The sequence below is a fragment of the Vitis riparia genome, chromosome 19 (assembly GCF_004353265.1).
Source record: "Vitis riparia cultivar Riparia Gloire de Montpellier isolate 1030 chromosome 19, EGFV_Vit.rip_1.0, whole genome shotgun sequence".
Lineage (NCBI taxonomy): Eukaryota > Viridiplantae > Streptophyta > Magnoliopsida > Vitales > Vitaceae > Vitis > Vitis riparia.
Window position 1 is genome coordinate 8,914,963 of NC_048449.1, and position 18,341 is coordinate 8,933,303.

The following is an 18,341-nucleotide window of genomic DNA, read 5'->3' on the forward strand; positions in this document are numbered from 1 at the left end:
CCAAACCAACTAGACATATGCTACTGAAAAATGAGGGGTATGAAATGCACCTCGATTGGTTGAGCCTAACAAGCTCAACTGATTCCTTGAACCTTAACTGGTTGCATTGTAAAGTGCTTAAACAACCCAACTTGAAGTCTAGAACCTCCAACAACTTATGTTTAGCTTCTTAAAGCCTTTTAAGACAAGTTTAGAAAGGATTTAGCTTAATGTTTTAATTGGAAATGTGAAATTATCTAATGATAAAAAATTTTAAAAACAATTTAGAACTTGGATAATTTTGTTATGCAAAAATAAAATACATAATCTTAGTGCATCAACAACCTTACAAAGAGATCTTAAACAAATGGGACTTGAAAGCTTTTCTCATTCTTCTTAATTTTCTTTTGGCTTGATTTATGTTTATGATTGTCACTTGAAAATCTTCTTACTAAACAAACTTAGAGTAAATCATTAGTTTTAAATCTTATTTTATTATAAACAAAATCAAGATTAACCAAACTTTGGTTTAATACTATGCATTGGTAAATGGTCTCCCAAACTTCATTATCATCTAATATTAGAAGTTGTGTCAAAAGTTTTACCTTTTATTTTGTCATCTTCTCTTAGAACTTACAAGGAAATATTTCAATGTTATTATCAATCAACATTTTTTTGATAAAATACACAATGGTTTCTTTAAAAAAAAAAAAAAAACTTATATATCTTGTGAATTGGTATTTTATTTAATTTCTAAGGTTGGCTTATGGTATAAAGCATGGTAGGAAGTATAGTGTGATAACCTATAATTGGCGGTATCGTAAAAACATTCAAAACTTTATAAATTAAGTTGTAATGTATCGTAATGTGAGTGTTTTTATGTTGCAAGTGTAATGAATTTTATCATACTAAGCTTTTATAATAAAAGTAACAATGTTAAAGATGTTTTTGTGTACCTATTGGCATCCAACATAGCACTCTAGTGTATGACCACCATCCACTTAATGCATTAATTTATTACTTAATTTTTATTAAAAATATTAGAAGTCTTGTGACTTCAAATTGATATTATATTTTACTTCTAAGGTTTGTTTATAACATCAAGCATGTTATGGAGCATAGCATAGTAACCCATTATTGTCAGTTTTGTAAACAAATCAAAAGTTTCGAATCAAGTCTTATTATAGTGTATTGTAATATTAGTATATGTATATTAAAAGTATAGTATATTTATGTCATACCCATATTTTATTAAAAATAAAACAAAGATCAACATGTAAAGTAACTCAAACATACATTAAATGGACTAATAGTCATTAAATATATAAAGTAACCTCAATCAAATGCAAATACAATAATGAATACAAATGATGTCATATGTCAATATCATTAAGCACTCTCATGCGATCATTTATTTTTCTACAATAGTATATTTTGGAAAATACAAGCATTGACTTAGGTTAAAAACTTGATATGTGGTAACATCATTGCAATACTAATTATCGACAATTCATATTATTTATTCACCAAAAATAAGTAGTATAGGATTTTAAGGTCACATTGTAAGCTTGCAACTAATTTGAGTACCAAGCCATGTACCAATGAAAATCTACCAACAAAGCACCAAGTACTTTATGAAGCAACTATTTTATGTTTTTTTTTTTCCTTCGATAAATTATCATCATATTAAAAAAAAATTACTTTTAAATATACTACAAGACATGACAAATTTCTTTTCCTTAAGTTTTATAAATAGAGCCTTAAATGAAAAAAAAAAAATCTTAGAAAAATTTCAATTAACTATTTTATGTTAAAACAAAAATATCTTTGAGGATGTTAACAAAAAATGGGGAAAAAACCAATATCAATAAATATATAAACAAATTTCAAGCTTAGATGTGTATTCGATTTTGAGAACTACTAAAAAGGAATGAAAGATTTTTTTCCCTAGGTTTTATAAATGAAGTTATAAGTGAAAAAAAATCATGGAATTATTTCCTATTCAAACAAAAATATCTTTGACGACCTTAACAAAAAAAAAACATATATAAATAAATGTATAAACAAATTTCAAGCTTAAACACATATTTTATTTGTAATGCTTTTGAAAAGGCATGATAAATTTCTTTTCCCAAGGTTTGATAGGAAAAAAATTCTTGAAAGGGAACCATTTCCTATTGAAAAAAATAGAGCTTTGAGGACATCAACAAAAAATCCTAGTTTAGAGAAAACAAATTATCCAATTATGAATTCAATAAACTTAATACAGAACTTCAAATTGATGAATGATAGTTTTTCATTGATTATTTCATTCGTTCATGTACAAAGTATATATAGAGGGTAATCACCATTCTAAGAAAGGGAAAGAATGATATAAGGAAAGAACAACTAATATCCTAATATCTCAACATTCATAATATTTAAACATTACTAATATCTCAACACTCCCCCTCAAGTTGGTGCATAGATGTCACACATGCCCAACTTGTCTAAAAATTTTAAGAACATCTGACTTGAGATTGTAGCTTTGATGAGGATATCGGCCAATTGATATTTTGATCGAATCTTAAGCAATTTCACAATCTTATCATCCAACTTCTCCTTAATGAAGAATCTATCCACCTTGACATGCTTTGTACGATCATGTTGTACTGGATTATGAGCAATATCATATGTGACTTTATTGTCACAAAAAAATCGGATTGGTTGCCTAGATAGGTAACCTAAATCCTATAAGAGGAATCTTAGCCATAATGCCTCACAAAGTCCTAGAACCATACCCCTAAATTTCGCTTTTGCACTTGAACGAGCGACGACATTCTGCTTCTTACTTTTCCATGTCACAAGATTACCACCTACAAAGGTAAAGTAACCAGATGTAGATCGCCTATCATCCACTGCACCGGCTCAATCAACATCAGTATATACTTCTATACTCTGATGATCAACATTTTTAGTGAACAAAATTCCCTTCCTAGGAGCATTCTTCAAATACCTCAAAATACGCATGACTGCATTCATATGTTACTCTCCAGGATTATGCATGTATTGACTTACTATACTCAATGCATAAGCAAGATCTGGTCTTGTATGAGCTAAGTACATTAATCTCCCCACAAGTCTCCGGTATCTTCCCTTATCGGTTGATACTTGATTAGGCTTAACACACAATTTCAGACTTTTTTCTATTGATGTATCAATAAGTTGACATCCCAACATTCCAGTCTTCTGTAAAAGATCTAAGACATACTTTCTTTGAGACAGAAAAATTCCTTCACTTGATTGAGAAACTTCAATCCTAAGAAAGTATTTCAGATAATTAAGATCTTTCATTTCGAATTCTCTAGATTGATAATTTTGTAGAGCTTTTCTTTCTTCAGGATCATTTCTTATAACTACCATGTCATCCACATATACAATGAGTGTCGTAATCTTACCATGTTGCTTTTTCAGGAACAAAGTGTGATATGAATTACTTTGACGATAGCCAAAAGCTCTCATCGACTTTGTGAACCTTCCAAACCATGCTCTCGGGGATTGCTTCAACCCATACAATGACTTTTTCAATTTGCACACCTTCTGACATTGTTTTTCTGACACCATGCATCATGGTGGAATATCCATATATACTTCTTTAGATAACTTGCCATGCAGAAAGACATTTTTCACATCGAACTGTTGTAATGGTCAATCCAGGTTTGCAACTAAAGACAGTAATACTCGAACTGTGTTGATCTTAGCTACATGTGCAAATGTCTCTGTGTAGTCAATTCCATAAGTTTGAGTGTACCCTTTTGCTACCGGTTTTGCTTTAAATCGTTCAATACTACCATCTGCCTTGTACTTCACAATATAGATCCAACGACACCCAACTAGCTTATTTCCTAGTGGACATTCTACAAGTTCCCATGTTTCATTCTTCTGCAATGATTTCATCTCTTCATGCATGGTTGCTTTCCACCTTGGATCAGCCAAGGCTTCCTGCACACTGTTAGGAATAACTACAATAGATAATTGATTTACAAATGACTTATTTGATTCAGACATACGATGGTTAGACACATAGTTGCTCATGTGATATTTGACTTTGGTAGACAATTCAGGTTCATATGTGGGTTTAGGAATACCTCTATTATGACGGTGTGGAGTTAAGGATCTTTCCCCAATGACTGGGGTTGTGTTACCATTGGTTGTGGAAACAATTTTTTATGAGGAAGGTCTAAGGGGTGAAACCTGTCTAGAATTAAAAGTCATATGATCTGTAGCACCAGAATCAATTATCCATGCACTATTAATAACAAGTGTAGAAGTATTTAAAAAATTGTCACCATAATCTGTAGCGGCTACCAATACAGAGGCTTTTTCATCAACATTAGCCTCTGTTTTTATTTTCGCAACAACTGCAATCAAGGTTTTCTTGGAATCCTTCTTCCGTTGATCACGATTATGATCCCACCAGTATGGATATCCCACAATTTCAAAGCAACAACTCTTGGTATGACCAGTCTTATTGCAGTGAGTGCATTTGAAGGTTGACTTATCAATATTAGGGTATGTCTTAGGATGGTTGGTCTTGGATTGGTCCTGCTAATTCTAGGTTGATCGCTGTCGGACTACCATAGCTGAGGTGTCAGGGTTTTCAGATTCTGCTTCCATACTAGCATGACGCACTACCTCTCATCGAATCAGTGCATAGCATTATTCCAAATCGGGGAGAGAATCTTTGCGTAGAATCTCTCCTCGAATTTGCTCAAAGTCACCATCCAATCTAGCAAGAAAGATGTCCACCCGTTGTCGTTCAATGGATTTCCGGTATGTTGCCATGTCCTCAAGGTCTTTCATGACTACCTTATCCCGATGATCCAATTCGCAAAAAATTTCAGTTAACTCTCCATAATATTCAGAAAGAGACCTGCTGCTTTGTTTGGCAGTAAAGGATTTTTTATTCAAAGTGAAAACTTGTAATTCATCACTTCCATCATTGAAGGCCTTTGATAATGCACTCAAAATTTCTTGAGCGGTGGGTAAGCGTAAGTAATGCTTCATAATTTCTGGACTCATGGACATTAACAACCATCTCTTCACCTTTCGATTCTCAGCATACCATTTTTCATATCCATTTTCTGACTCTTTTGGTGGATTTGTCTTACCTCGAATGTAGGAAAGTTTTTCCTATTCGGCAATATGCATCTCTATGAGTTGTGACCAAACGTCATAGTTTGATTTAGTCAAAATAATTCCTGGATAAAAAGTACCTTCAAATTGAAAAACAATAGTATTTTTTTTACTTTTTTTTTTTTTTATCGCAAAGGAGGGGCGATGACTGGCCTTACCGACAAAATATCCAGGATTTCAGTTCCATGGCTCTAATACCAACTTCAAATTGATGAATGGTAGTTTTTCATTGATTATTTCGACCCTGATGCCTTGACAAGGTTCCGGATTATGGTCTATTGCTAATCACGGAATGTTATTAATCCATGGATTCCTGTTGCAAAGGTTGTTCGCTATTTTTTTTGTATGGTTTTTTTAAGTAAAAAAAATTTAAAATAAATTTTTTTTGGTCGTTCATGTACAGAGTATATATAAAGGGTAATCACCATTTTAAGAAAGGGAAAGAATGATACAAGGAAGGAATGATATAAGGAAAGAACAATTAATATCCTAATATCTCAACATTCCTAATATCTAAACATTCCTAATATCTCAACAGAAACCACAAATTGAAAAATAAGACAAAGACATTAATTAAACCATAAAAAAATAATTAAAAAAACTAAAATTTAGATATGTGTATACCTAAATGAAAAGAACAAAGTTAAAATCCAAAGAGATCTCTAAGGATGCATGAAAAAGAATTAACTACAAAAACAATAAGAAAAAATAAGAATGAAAATGATAATAGCAATAACAATATAATATAACAAAAATCATGAAATAGAAGACATTATATCTATTCATGTAAAAATTTGAAGTTTGAGTCATAAAACTCTAAGCTTTGAGATTCAAAATTCAAATTTTTTTAGTCAGATTACTTTGGTTTTGTCATGTAACTTTAAGAAAATGAAATTTCTAAGATATTCAAATCGAAACCCTAAAAATTCAATCTCGATTTTGTAATGGATCTTAAGGAAATGAGATTTCTTCGGTACTCAAAATGAAACTCTAGGAATTAAAGTCCCTATAAAGAGAATTCTTGTATATTTAGAATAAAACCCTAGAAATTAAAATCATCATAAAAGTAAACTCTTAAACAAAAATAAAAATGTCTACCTAAGAAAATATGTTAAGATACCTTTTGAAGAAGAATTTTTTAAAACTTCTTTAGATTGTGATTTATGAAAGAGGATAATAACCAAGACAAGAAAAAAATATATATAGAAACGATAGAAATTAAAGTTTGATTATGGTTTCTTCTCTTATTTCCATGGTTTTAAAAACTGGATTGGACCGGCCAGTTCAATTGCCGACCAAATCACGGTTCCTATTTGGTCTAACTAAATGGGTCTGCCAAAGATTGAATTGAATCAAATTGATTGAACCGACTGTCAGACCGATGAACTAGTCGGTTCTCTCCAAATTGGATAATTCAATATTTTTTCTTTTTAAGCTAAAAAAAATATTTGAATGCATTTTGCACCAAAACGACAACATTTCATAAGGGAACCGGATCACTCTATGAGGAGCCCATCCAAGCCATTTGTCATCAAGCCCTATAAGTTTTTAGTCTTACAAGTTAATGATTCTTGCATGTCGTTTATACCCCATAATCCATACATACATACATATATATATATATATATATATATATTATTAATTTTTTATATGGAATTAGTTAGTGAGAAGAAAAAAATTTTGAGAGCTGGAGAGCTTGAATTAGGACCTTCGAGTGTAAAAATTGAAGCCAAAATTTTTATTGTATAAAAGTATTAAACACTTTCACATTTATTTTTATAATAATTATATAATGTAATTAAAAAATAATATAAATTAATTAATATAATAATTTCAAAATAATAAAATACAAAAGACATACAAATAAAATTAAATATTACAATTTTTTATTTTAAATATATCTTTATATTTAAATATCATAAATATTCTATTTAATAAAATTTAAAACATTAATATATTTATATTTATTTTCATCATTTAATTAGATATGTAAAATATAAAAATGAAATATATTAAAAAAAAATTAATTATATATAATTTTAATTTATTATAATTATTTAAAATTTTATATAATATATAAATTATTATTTATAATTTCACGACCTACAGCCCAACTTGTGGGTGAATCGATAACTTTTTTAATTCAAATCATCGATACGCTAATGAAAACATTGCTTATTTCTAACAACCGAATCTATGCAGTAATTTTCCTTTTTTCCATTTTTTTATTTTTATTTTATTTTTTAACGGGTGTATATTTACATAATTCTCTTAAGCATGAAGGCGGGTAAGGTGGAACGCCGCCATTACCTGTAAGGAGACTCGTACCCTGGAAAGGCCATTTGCTGATTGTTCCGAATTCCGAAGGTCTCGAGTTCTAGTCACCACAACAATGGCGCCTGTGAAGGTCACAGGGCCTGTTTTTGCTGCTCTCTCCATCGCTGTACTCTCCTATCTCCTCTGCAATTCTCGATCCAGAAAAACCCACAAACCGATATCGAAAAAGAAGCCAAGAAGAGGACTTATTGAAGCCATTGGCAACACCCCTTTGATTCGAATCAATAGCCTCTCTGAAGCCACTGGGTGCGAGGTCATTTTAATCTTTATTGCTTCAAGTTTTCATCCTTTTCTGATTTTGTGATCTGGGTCTTTGTTTGTTTCCATTTTTGTGAACCGGGTCTTTGTAAATTTATTGGCAATTTCAGTCTTCCTCTTCAATCTTGCATTTCTTTTTTCTTTCTTTTTTTTTTTTTTTTTTTTTAATTTTTGACTTGGATCCTTTCAAATTTCCAGTTTTGTTATCTGTGTCCTACATTTTATTGTTAATTTATTTATGCTTCTTCTTTTGCCTGTTTGTGCAGATTCTTGGGAAGGCTGAGTTTCTGAATCCAGGAGGGAGTGTGAAAGATAGAGTAGCAGTGAAAATCATTGAAGAGGTGAGTCATTTTTACCGGTAGAAGGAAAATTTAGAGTTTTATGCTCTTTGAAACAGGAATCGAAAAGTGGATTCAACTAAGTAGAGTTGTCTTATAGGAGTCACATTGTGGGTGGGGGGGGGGGGAGTTTCCTTGTGTTTAAGGCCCTGGTTAGATTTACTCTAGAGAAGGCAAAAGCTCCTTTTTAAGCTGAATTAAGAGCTTTGAGGCTCCAATTTTATTTAAAGAGTTTATAGCTTATTACTTAAAAGAGTTTATAGCTTAATATGGATGTGAGGAAAATATTACTTCTTAAAAAATATTTCTGTTTTCTGCTTTTTAAAAATATAAAAGAGGAAGTATATCCAAACAAAACATAAGTTACCCTGTTTTCATGAATTGATTCTTTGTTTTGTATGTGATTTAAAGTTTTATCCCTATTGGGTGATTAGTTCTTATCGGGCTGCATTGATGAGTAAAAAGAAATGGAAGTCAATATAGTGTTGATGCTAGTAATTACAAGGAGGGATTGATTATGAATCTTAAGCATTGTCACAAGATGCATAACACTTTCTTTTTCTCATCTTTCAAATGTTCCTATGCAATATCATTGAAGTGGCCCACTACTTGTCTTTCCTCCTTTCATTGTTGATCCGATTCCTGTCTTGTATTTTCAATTCTTTATAACAAAATGGAACACATTAGGGTATCAAATGGCTATCAATCATCTTTATTCCCTTGATTTCACTCTTCATATTTGATGTTTGTATGGGAGAGATTGTCTTTATGAAAGTAGATTTCTGGGACCAGTTTTGTGTTTTCTTTCTAGGGCTACTAATAGTTTACAATCATTTCTTACAGAACCCTTTTTTTCTAAGGGATAGGATGAGGCATCTCTACATCTGAAATTCTTAATTCTACAGAACGCTGTGGGCCATTCGGTTTCTTTAAAATTGAATATGCTCTAAATGTTAAGGAATCCGTCCTTATAGGCATACAAATCAACCATCAGATAAATATAGTCCAGTGGGAATCAGTCATCTATGTGTTCAAGCATTGCGAAAAATTGAGTGATCATGATCAGTCACCAACAGGATACAGAATTAGCTAAGGACACAAGTCCTGTGGAAATTAAATTAGTTTATTTGTTTCCATATTCTTTGAAGGCTATAATTCATTTTGTACATCAAAGCAATTACGGCCATACTAAACGATCAGAATGGCATTCTATAATAAATTTTGTAAATTGATAATACTTGTAATTTATATCTAGGAAAATACAAACAGCCCCCTCAAAGTCAAGCAGCACTTGTAGATTGCTTCATTATGTTGTGATGCTTGAGAATCTAATCATACTGCTATATTGGTACTACTATAAACCTAGCAATGGATACAAGTCTCCAAGATCTATCCAAGAAAAGGAAAAGGAGAGAAAATTTTACCGATTCAAGTTTTCTAGAGTCAAGTTTAGTTGTCGTTGATATTATTTGGAATTTAGAAAGTTTCTAGAAAATCTTCTTTATCAGGAACTCTTATTACAAATAAGTTTCCAAAAAGTTCTTTATGTTTCTAATTCCCAAAAAAAAAAAAAAAAAAGTTAACTCCATTATTTGGTAGATTTTGGAGATTTAGTTCTTATTAGTTCTATGTACATTTAGTTTCTTTTTTTCATGGTTTTATTCAGTTAATAAGGTTTTTTTAAAGACTATAAATAAGGTTAATTGCTATAAATGGATGAATGATAATGAATAATATGAAAATTTTTTTCAAGCCTTGCAATTTTCAATGGTAAGAATCTGATGCTTTCCTTCTAGATGAGACTCCTAGAAAATCTTAGTGAATTTTTAAGGTTTTATCCTATCTTTTCTTCTCTATCCTTTTCCTCTTTTCTGTCAATCTTTTATTTTCTTTTTCATGTTGGTATAATTTTATTCTCCATTGCTCTTTTTAAATCTTAAAATATTGAAGGCCAATGCCATCTTATCTGGTTGTAAACAACCATCCAAGGGTTGTCCTACATCACCCAATATGCAAATATTAGATTCTAAAAGAATATTGAAGGATGTGGGTAAGTGTTGGTGGCTCATTTGCCCTTGATATTTCATGTACTTTGTTTTTTGATAATTCCATGCCTAGTCTCTTAGTTGTTTTGTGCTGTCCTTGTTAACTATTCTGTTTTCTTTGTTGCTCATTGTTACCTGTGGCCATATAAAGGCTCTGGAATCTGGCCAGCTAGCTCCAGGTGGAGTAGTGACAGAGGGCAGTGCTGGTAGCACTGCCATTAGCCTTGCTACTGTGGCTCCTGCATATGGATGCAAATGTCATGTTGTTATCCCAGATGATGTTGCCATTGAGAAAGTATGTATGAACTTTATTCTTCTGTAAACCTCATAGCTGTGCTTGTTGAGTTTGGAAACTTTTACTGGACTTGTATAGCCAATTAACCATTATGCGCTCTTTTCTCTTCTTCCAAAGAAAAAGGAAATTATCTAGTTTAGGTACTATTAAGGTTTTTTGTTTCCTTTTTAATTCCCCGCTTTTATTTATTTATTTATTTTTATTTCATTTAAAAAAAAAATTACTTGTGCAACTTTTCTCAGTCTCAAATTCTTGAAGCCCTTGGAGCTACAGTTGAAAGAGTAAGACCAGTTTCAATTACACATAAAGACCACTATGTCAATGTTGCAAGGAGGAGAGCTTTGGAGGCAAATGAATTAGCATCAAAGCATGGAAAATATATAGGAATGGATGCTGATGGCCTAGTGCAAGCCAATGGTCATATATCTGAGGAAGAGAAACAAAATTCAGTTTTCTCAAGCAATTGTAAAGGTGGTTTCTTTGCAGATCAGTTTGAAAACCTAGCAAATTTCCGAGCTCACTATGAGGGTACTGGGCCTGAGATATGGGAGCAGACCGGTGGTGATCTGCATGCTTTCGTGGCAGCTGCAGGAACTGGTGGCACTCTGGCTGGTGTTTCCCGGTCTCTCCAGGTTATTTTTCCTCCATCTTTTTATCAAACCTTTTTTCTGCACTTCAATTGTGCCAGGAAAGTCACTGTAGTCATTACATGTTCAACAGGAAAAAAGTCCAAATATCAAATGCTTTCTGATTGATCCTCCTGGTTCTGGCTTGTTCAATAAGATAACAAGGGGAGTAATGTACACTAGAGAGGAGGCTGAAGGACGGAGACTGAAGAATCCATTTGATACTATTACTGAAGGCATTGGAATCAACCGGTTGACCCAGAATTTTTTGATGGCAGAACTTGATGGGGCTTTCCGAGGCACAGATATGGAAGCTGTTGAAATGTCCAGGTTGGTCCAAACTTTGCCCCCTTTGTGTATTTCTTCATATTGCCGTGCGGTTGTCTAAATCTAGAGAAAAAAGAAGTAAAATCCCATCGGAATGATATGGTGGCACATGCTTCTTTCTCTACCCTTTCTATGAAAGAAAGGGAGCCTCCAAGGAAGGGAAGTGGTAACCAAATGGTGAAAAATGTAAAATTCTAAAATTTCTTGGCCACCCTGAAGAACATCTTTAACAGTTGTATTTTTCTTGAGCATTGGCTCTTATTCTATGTTCCCATTTAAACTTTCATCAGGTATCTTCTCAAGAATGATGGACTATTTGTCGGGAGTTCTTCAGCCATGAACTGCGTTGGAGCTGTCAGAGTGGCACAGTCGATCGGCCCTGGTCACACAATTGTAACAATTCTGTGTGACAGTGGGATGAGGCATCTGAGCAAATTTTACGATTCCCAGTATCTGTCTCAGCATGGTTTGACACCCACAGCAACCGGGTTAGAGTTCCTTGGCATCAGCTGAGATTTTTTTTCTGGCCAAAAGGTATCAGTCTCATTCAACTCTTTGATGTCTGAACATTATTGACCCCAGTTTGAGCTGCAAGATGTTTTACTAAAGTTGGAGTAGCACGATCAGGCTGCTCACTAGAAAGCATCTCATGTGAGATCGAGTATGAAGCCATGGTCTGATTTTTGAACCAAGACAATGGTGCGGATGCAGAGAGATCCATATTAGTAACTGGTAAGGGCTAGGACATTCATACTTCTACATAGAGGAGAAGTGCATACAAAGTTCATTATCATTTTTCTATGAAAAATCAATAAATCAAGTCGCCTTGTGAGTTGCTCTAGAGATCAATTTTGGGATTATGAGTGTTCTTGTAGTGATTGATTTTGGGATCAGGAGTTCAGCAATGAATTATTGGCCCAACCCGGGTTTTCATGCCTACCATTTGCATTTACATATTCATTGTTTGAGTCGGTCACCAATGTTTTAAAAATAGTCAGTAGTTGAATCGAAAAAATTATATTCACTATTTAATGATGAAACTGGTCAAACCCATGATTGAATCATGGTCGAAATGGTTACATTATAAATATATAATTTGTATTTTATTAAAATTAATATTAATTTTAAGAAATTTAAAATATATAATTAAAATTTTTAATAATATTTTTTATATATTGGATATATAAAATCAAATGATAAAAATAAATATAAATGTAATAATATATTAAATTTTATTAAATAGAATACGTGTAATATTTAAATATAAAGATATATTTAAAGTGAAAAGAAAATTATAATATTTTATTTTATTTTATATGTATGTCATTGTTTTAAAAATTACTATATCAATTAATTTATATTATATTATACATAAATGTGTGTGCAAATATTTATACCTGCTTAAATATTTTATAATTTTATATGATAACAATTTGAAAATAACATTAATATATAAAAATTTACCATAATATTTACACCCAAGGAGTTGTACAGCTCGGTGGGCCCTTGTTCATTTTGTCAATTGCAGGTCCCTAGCTACAGTGTCTACCGAGTTTCTTTTCCTTCATAGCCAATTACCAATCCCACATCAAAATATGATAGGTTGGTGAGCTTGGTAGTAAGAAACTTTGGGCCAGAAGAGGAAATCCATCAATGTTTTGGACAAACAAAAGTTGACTACTTCATAGGAAACCGGACAGTGTTCAAACGGTTTGACGACGGCCCAACTTATAAATGGTCCATTTCACTCAACCGGGCCGATTGGACCAGACGATCCAATTTTTAAAATATCGGTTATCACGAAATAGACAATAAAAAAGTGCCATAGTGTCAAGTGTCAACAATGGAGAGCTCGACAAAGGCCTAGTCTTACAGCTCCATAGTCTTGTAGCTGAACTCCAAAGGAAACCAGACACAGTTCAAACAGTTTGACAACGGCCCAACTCATAATCGGTTCATTTCACTCAATCGGATCAGATCGGAGAGGCTACCGATTGATGATCCTTGGTCTGGGTTTTAAAACATTGGTTGTCATATTATCAAATCACAGAATTCACATAGAAAAAGAGCCATAATGTCAACAATGGTAAACGGTTCAACAAGGCCTATTCTCATGCCTAATCTTACAGCTCCAACTACATGGGAAACCGGACGTAGTTACAGAGTTCAAACAGTTGGACGACAGCCCAACCCATAAACAGTCCATTTCACTCAACCGGACTGGAGAGGCTGCTGGTCCACGACCCAACCGGCTCATTCAGTCTTTAAAACATCGGTTGCCATACTACCAAATCACAGAATTGACGTAAAAAAGTATCAATGTCAACAACGGAAGAGAGTTCGGCAAAGGCCTGTTCTCATGCCTAGTCTTACAGCTCCAGAGTATACTTTTTGGCTCAAGCTTTTATAGCAAACATCGCTTTTCAAACTGAAGATGGATGGAACCAACAGGGGAAAAAAAGGCTAAAAATGTAGTTAGGGAGCTGGTGAAAGGAACCTTGTCAACAATCCAGCTGCGCACCAGCTGCACGAAGTAGAGGGCAAATGGGATTCCAGGCCCCAAAGCCTACTATAAAGTAAAGATCACTATATATTGTTGGCTGTGAAGCCAATTCTGAGCAAGCAACCAAAACCGTTGTGCCATTGCGGAAAGGAATATAGAAATAGCAAACATGACATAAATTTCATCAACACAGCATCTTCTGCAATAGTAGCAATACCAATAGGTCCAACCAGAGGCTTATTGTCAAGATACATAACCTTAATAAATATATTCCACCTTGAGAGAAATAGAAAAGACTTTATAAAGGTTAAGCTCTAAGATACTCCACCTAATGGTTGTACCACTTCTCAAACTGAGCCTCGTGACAATGTGGGTCTAGCCAATCCTTGGTAGAATCCTTTGACATGTTGACACCTGCTTTTCCACCACCCACAAGTTCTCTCAGATTCTCCAACTTATTCTCTCTTCCCGTCCCACTGATCCTGCTGTCGGCTTCCTTCAGTTTCTGCTTGAACCGCTGCTTACGACTGGAAGAGCTCAGCTCTTGCTGCTTTGATTGTGATGGAGGAGCTCCGTGGGGTCCCAGGTAAATATTCTCCTCTTTTTTAGCCTGTCCAAGTACAACAAGCATGTCAACAAGAAAGGATAAAAGCTTCAAAGTATTAGTAGTCCAGCATCTGCAGATGACTAAAAATTTAAAATTAAAATAAATAAATAAAAAAATCCTCTTCATGTCAACAAAATAAAGTTCTGCAGCTAACCTTTGGGGAAGATGGTTTTGAAACTTCTACTTCTGAAACATCAGTTCTACTGTGATCTGGGTCTCCTATTCCCAAGCTTGGAATCACGAAGTCATCATTGTCTAATAAATCATATCAGACCACAACAATGTCAAAATGTTTGAATACTTGAATAACTTCCACATACATGTTATACAATGGAACAACACCAAATCCACTAAAATTTACAGGTTTTGCTACATGAAAACTAAATGGTGTATGCTAAAAGAACTATAATTTTCCTTCAATACTAGAAAAAAAAGTAAGTTGTCATAAGGCAAGTATATAGTGCTTTTGGTAGGTAAAAGAGTTTGGTTCCATTAATTCTAAACCCCAAGGGCTGAAAAATCAACTTAATCAGTTACATATCACATAAAAATTGAGATTCTTGGCCCCTGCCACACAATAGGCACATACCACTTTCCTCAAGTGCTCCCCAGCTGGTTCACATGCAAGGAAGAATCTCGATTGACTTTGCAACCTATTGTTCTGTTTGGCCCTTCTCGCCTTTTCCCTATCTGACCCTTTTTCTACATGTCCTTTCTCTGCTACACTTTCCCCCCTCCTCCCACACCCACCCCAGAACAAGAAAAAACCCCATGCCCAATATGCAATGATCCCAAGCACAAAAATAAGGCAACGATATGAAATTTCAAATACATTCAGAAATTTAAAGAGAGAGAGAGAGAGAGAGAGAGGAAAAAGAGAGGAAAAACCCTTCTATTTTTCACTGTTTGGGGGCTAAGTAACTCAAAAATCAGTTTGAGTGCTGCATAATTCATAAATCAGGCAGAAGCATAAACACTTTTTTGAATGTTGGCATTTTTCACCGCATCACAGGAATAACCATTTTTGCTTTCAAAGGGGTAAAATGGTTTTAAAAAGGGGCAACATTACAGTGCTTTGACACACGCACAGGCGCGCGTGCACACAACATATATAAATCTCCCTAAAGGCGTCATAGTTGGGGTTGCTACACCTTGGGCCTAGGTGTACCTTTAATCCATTATTCCTGACCACGATTCATCTAAAGTTTCTTCCCAATCTCTGTATCAAAAGATGAGGTGCCCCTGTTCAACAAGGCATCGTAGCTGGGGGGTTGCCACACCTTGGGCGTAGGTCTACCTTTAACAGCTATGACCCCTTATTACTGGCCATGATCCATCCTGAGTCTCTTCCCAATCTCTGTCTCAAAAGATGAGGCCCTCCTGTCCAATTAGGCATCATAGCTGGGGGTCACTACATCTTGGGCCTAGGTGTACCTTTAATAACTATGATCCATTATTACTGCCCACGATCCATCTCAAGTTTCTTCTCAATTTCTGATTCAAAACTTGCGTTTCTAAATTCAATTCTTTCCTCTAAAAAGTTGTCCCCACTACTTCAAGGTCAAGCCTAACCCTCTCTAAATGATATAGAATGTCAGCATGGGAAAGCATTGAATTTTCTCCGTTGGTGTCAACGAAAACCGTTGGCTTAATTTACACGAGTTCTCTATTTTTCTAGAAGTCCAACCAATGATGTGTTGGAAGACAGTGACCCAAGTCAAAAAGCAAAAATGAAACCATTTAACAAAAGATTTCCTAATCAGGATCTCCACACATTTATAATCATCACAACAGATTTATTGGAATTAAAAAAAAAAAAAACCTCTATTAATAATGAAAACATAAAAGCAAATCACAATTAATATACCAAAAATACCCATAAAAATTATTGTCCAGTAAAGTGGCATTCATGTGATTTACAGATTTTTTTTTTTTCTCTTTTTTTGATAAAGTGTCATGCATAGTTTGTTGATGCTTTGATTGAATGAATCTGCAGATTCATTCAATCAAAGCATCAACAACCCATATCCTAGTAGAACAACTTCACACTTCTTATGGCTGCTCAGTAAAATGATGAAAAGAAAAGAAATTTCAGTTATCCAGGATCGGAGAAAATAAATCCCCATCTTTCTCTCTGTTTTCCCAGAAACCAAACAGACGGTTAGTGCAATATAAGAGAGATGCTATAATCCTCTTTATATAGAAATTAAACCTTAGCTTGGCTGCTCAGAAAAGCTTCAAAAGAACAAAAAGAGAATAAATTTAAACAACGCGGACCTAGATTAACAGAAATTGTTTATTTCCTCGGTTTTCTCAGGAACCAAACAGAAGGTAATGGCACACCCCATGTCTCCTTAGTTTTCCCGGGAACCAAACAGGATTGATGGGGAAAATGAGAGAAACGCCACATAATACATGACTAAATAGATCAAATTTACCTAGTGTCGCTGTAAAAGAATTAACTACTTGGACCCCCTCAGAGAACCAAAGTTGTCTCTTTTTCTCGATTTTCTCAGGAATAAACAGACATGTGTTGGAAAAAATGAGAAAAATATCATACCCCACTCGTCTTCTTCAATCGGAGGAGTGGTTTGGCCAGGAGACTGATCCATGGGATGCAGATGATCATGGATTTGAACGACCACGGGCGCAAAAGCCCAGAACTTGACGAATAACCACCGCTCAAAACCAAAACTTTTGTGATTCAAGTTATCAAAAAGACTGAAACGTAGCGTTTTATGTCTAAAAACTTTGTAGGAGAGAGTGCAGGGAAAAACCCTAACCCTAGGGCGGTCAGAGGGAGATTTCAAAGGGCATGTGATTTTTAGATGACGAAAATACCCTTTCTGGTCTCCGAGAGTTTGAGGGTAGTTTTGTCATTTTAGAAGAGCGAATTTGAGGATTTTGATATGGTAGGTGTGTAGGTGAGATCTATAATGTGTAGAGGAAATCGTGGCCGTAGATTTTGCTTCATTATGGATGCTGGGGTCTGATCAAGTGGGTCCAGTCATGATATTGTCCCTTTTTTTAAGATCTATGGTGGGGGAATATGATTGTGACTCTTTGAGTGTCTGACAGGCTATTATACTCATAGCTAGGGGCTCACTTTTAGTATTTAAAAAAAATAAAATATTTTAATTTTTCCTATCCAATTAAAAAAATTTAAAAATAAATAATAAGTTAAAAAAATTTAAAAATAACTTACGTATAATATAAAAATAAATTATTTTCAATAAAAAATTTTAAAAAAAAAAACAAATACCATTTTCCATTTAGAATTAGGTAAGAAAAAAAACAGAACTAAATATCTAAATTGATTTCATGTAGCTATATGTTCTATGTTATATATATTAATGTTTTTATTAAAAATGAAAAAATTTAAAGGTACAATAAATTATACACAGTTTTTATATTTTTACTAATGCTTTGTTTACATTATTACCCTTCCTTTCTAACATTCATGTCACATAAGATATGAACCATATAATGAAAAACCCTTTAGAATAATAAAGTTATTAATGTTTGAAAGGGTCCACAATATGTGGGCCCACATATTCTTTACCAGCCCCTTCAACCAAGTTTATGACTTTTTGAATACTACAATTCAAATATTACGTAGGTTGTCCAAGGCCTTCCATGGTAGTAAAGGCTTGCACAAGACCAAACACCACTATTCAGACATGCATGGATTCACCATCATGTACCCACTAGCAGGGTATGATGTTTTGGAAAATATTTTTCATTGAAATGATACGTGTGTGTGTGTGTGTGTATAAAATTGTTGAGAAGATAACCAACAGAACTAAACTAAGTGTCATAAATAAGGAATAATTGGAAGACTCCTACCAAGA

General features: G+C 33.8%; 2 protein-coding genes across 4 annotated transcripts; one reads left to right on the top strand and one right to left on the bottom strand.

The window, feature by feature from the left end:
- Positions 1-7,458: 7,458 nt before the first annotated feature.
- Positions 7,459-12,229, top strand: LOC117908464 (cysteine synthase 2-like). Of its 3 annotated transcripts, none has more exons than XM_034822060.1 (6): positions 7,459-7,744; positions 8,016-8,090; positions 10,284-10,427; positions 10,670-11,059; positions 11,148-11,383; positions 11,671-12,229. In XM_034822060.1, the coding sequence occupies exons 1-6, from the start codon at positions 7,547-7,549 to the stop codon at positions 11,891-11,893; spliced, it is 1,266 nt and encodes a 421-aa protein (XP_034677951.1). In that variant the 5' UTR covers positions 7,459-7,546; the 3' UTR covers positions 11,894-12,229. The 3 variants fall into 3 exon arrangements, with proteins under 3 accessions (XP_034677951.1, XP_034677952.1, XP_034677953.1); XM_034822061.1 differs by having other exon boundaries at positions 11,211-11,383; XM_034822062.1 differs by lacking the exon at positions 10,284-10,427.
- Positions 12,230-14,028: 1,799 nt separating this feature from the next.
- Positions 14,029-17,275, bottom strand: LOC117909605. Its single transcript, XM_034823674.1, has 3 exons — positions 17,051-17,275; positions 14,645-14,745; positions 14,029-14,493 (listed from the first exon to the last, which is right to left on the bottom strand). Exons 1-3 carry the CDS (start codon positions 17,100-17,102, stop codon positions 14,212-14,214), a joined length of 435 nt encoding a protein of 144 aa, XP_034679565.1. The 5' UTR covers positions 17,103-17,275; the 3' UTR covers positions 14,029-14,211.
- Between the last annotated feature and the right edge of the window lie 1,066 nt (positions 17,276-18,341).

Coding starts and splice junctions, on each gene's coding strand:
- LOC117908464 (XM_034822060.1), top strand. CDS start 7,547: ATGGCGCCTGTGAAGGTCACAGGGCCTGTTTTTGCTGCTCTCTCCATC. Junction 8,091..10,283: donor CAGTGAAAATCATTGAAGAG/GTGAGTCATTTT, acceptor GGCCATATAAAG/GCTCTGGAATCTGGCCAGCT. Junction 11,384..11,670: donor GAAGCTGTTGAAATGTCCAG/GTTGGTCCAAAC, acceptor AACTTTCATCAG/GTATCTTCTCAAGAATGATG.
- LOC117909605 (XM_034823674.1), bottom strand. CDS start 17,102: ATGGATCAGTCTCCTGGCCAAACCACTCCTCCGATTGAAGAAGACGAG. Junction 14,746..17,050: donor GATTGAAGAAGACGAGTGGG/GTATGATATTTT, acceptor ATGATTTATTAG/ACAATGATGACTTCGTGATT. Junction 14,494..14,644: donor CAAAACCATCTTCCCCAAAG/GTTAGCTGCAGA, acceptor GTACTTGGACAG/GCTAAAAAAGAGGAGAATAT.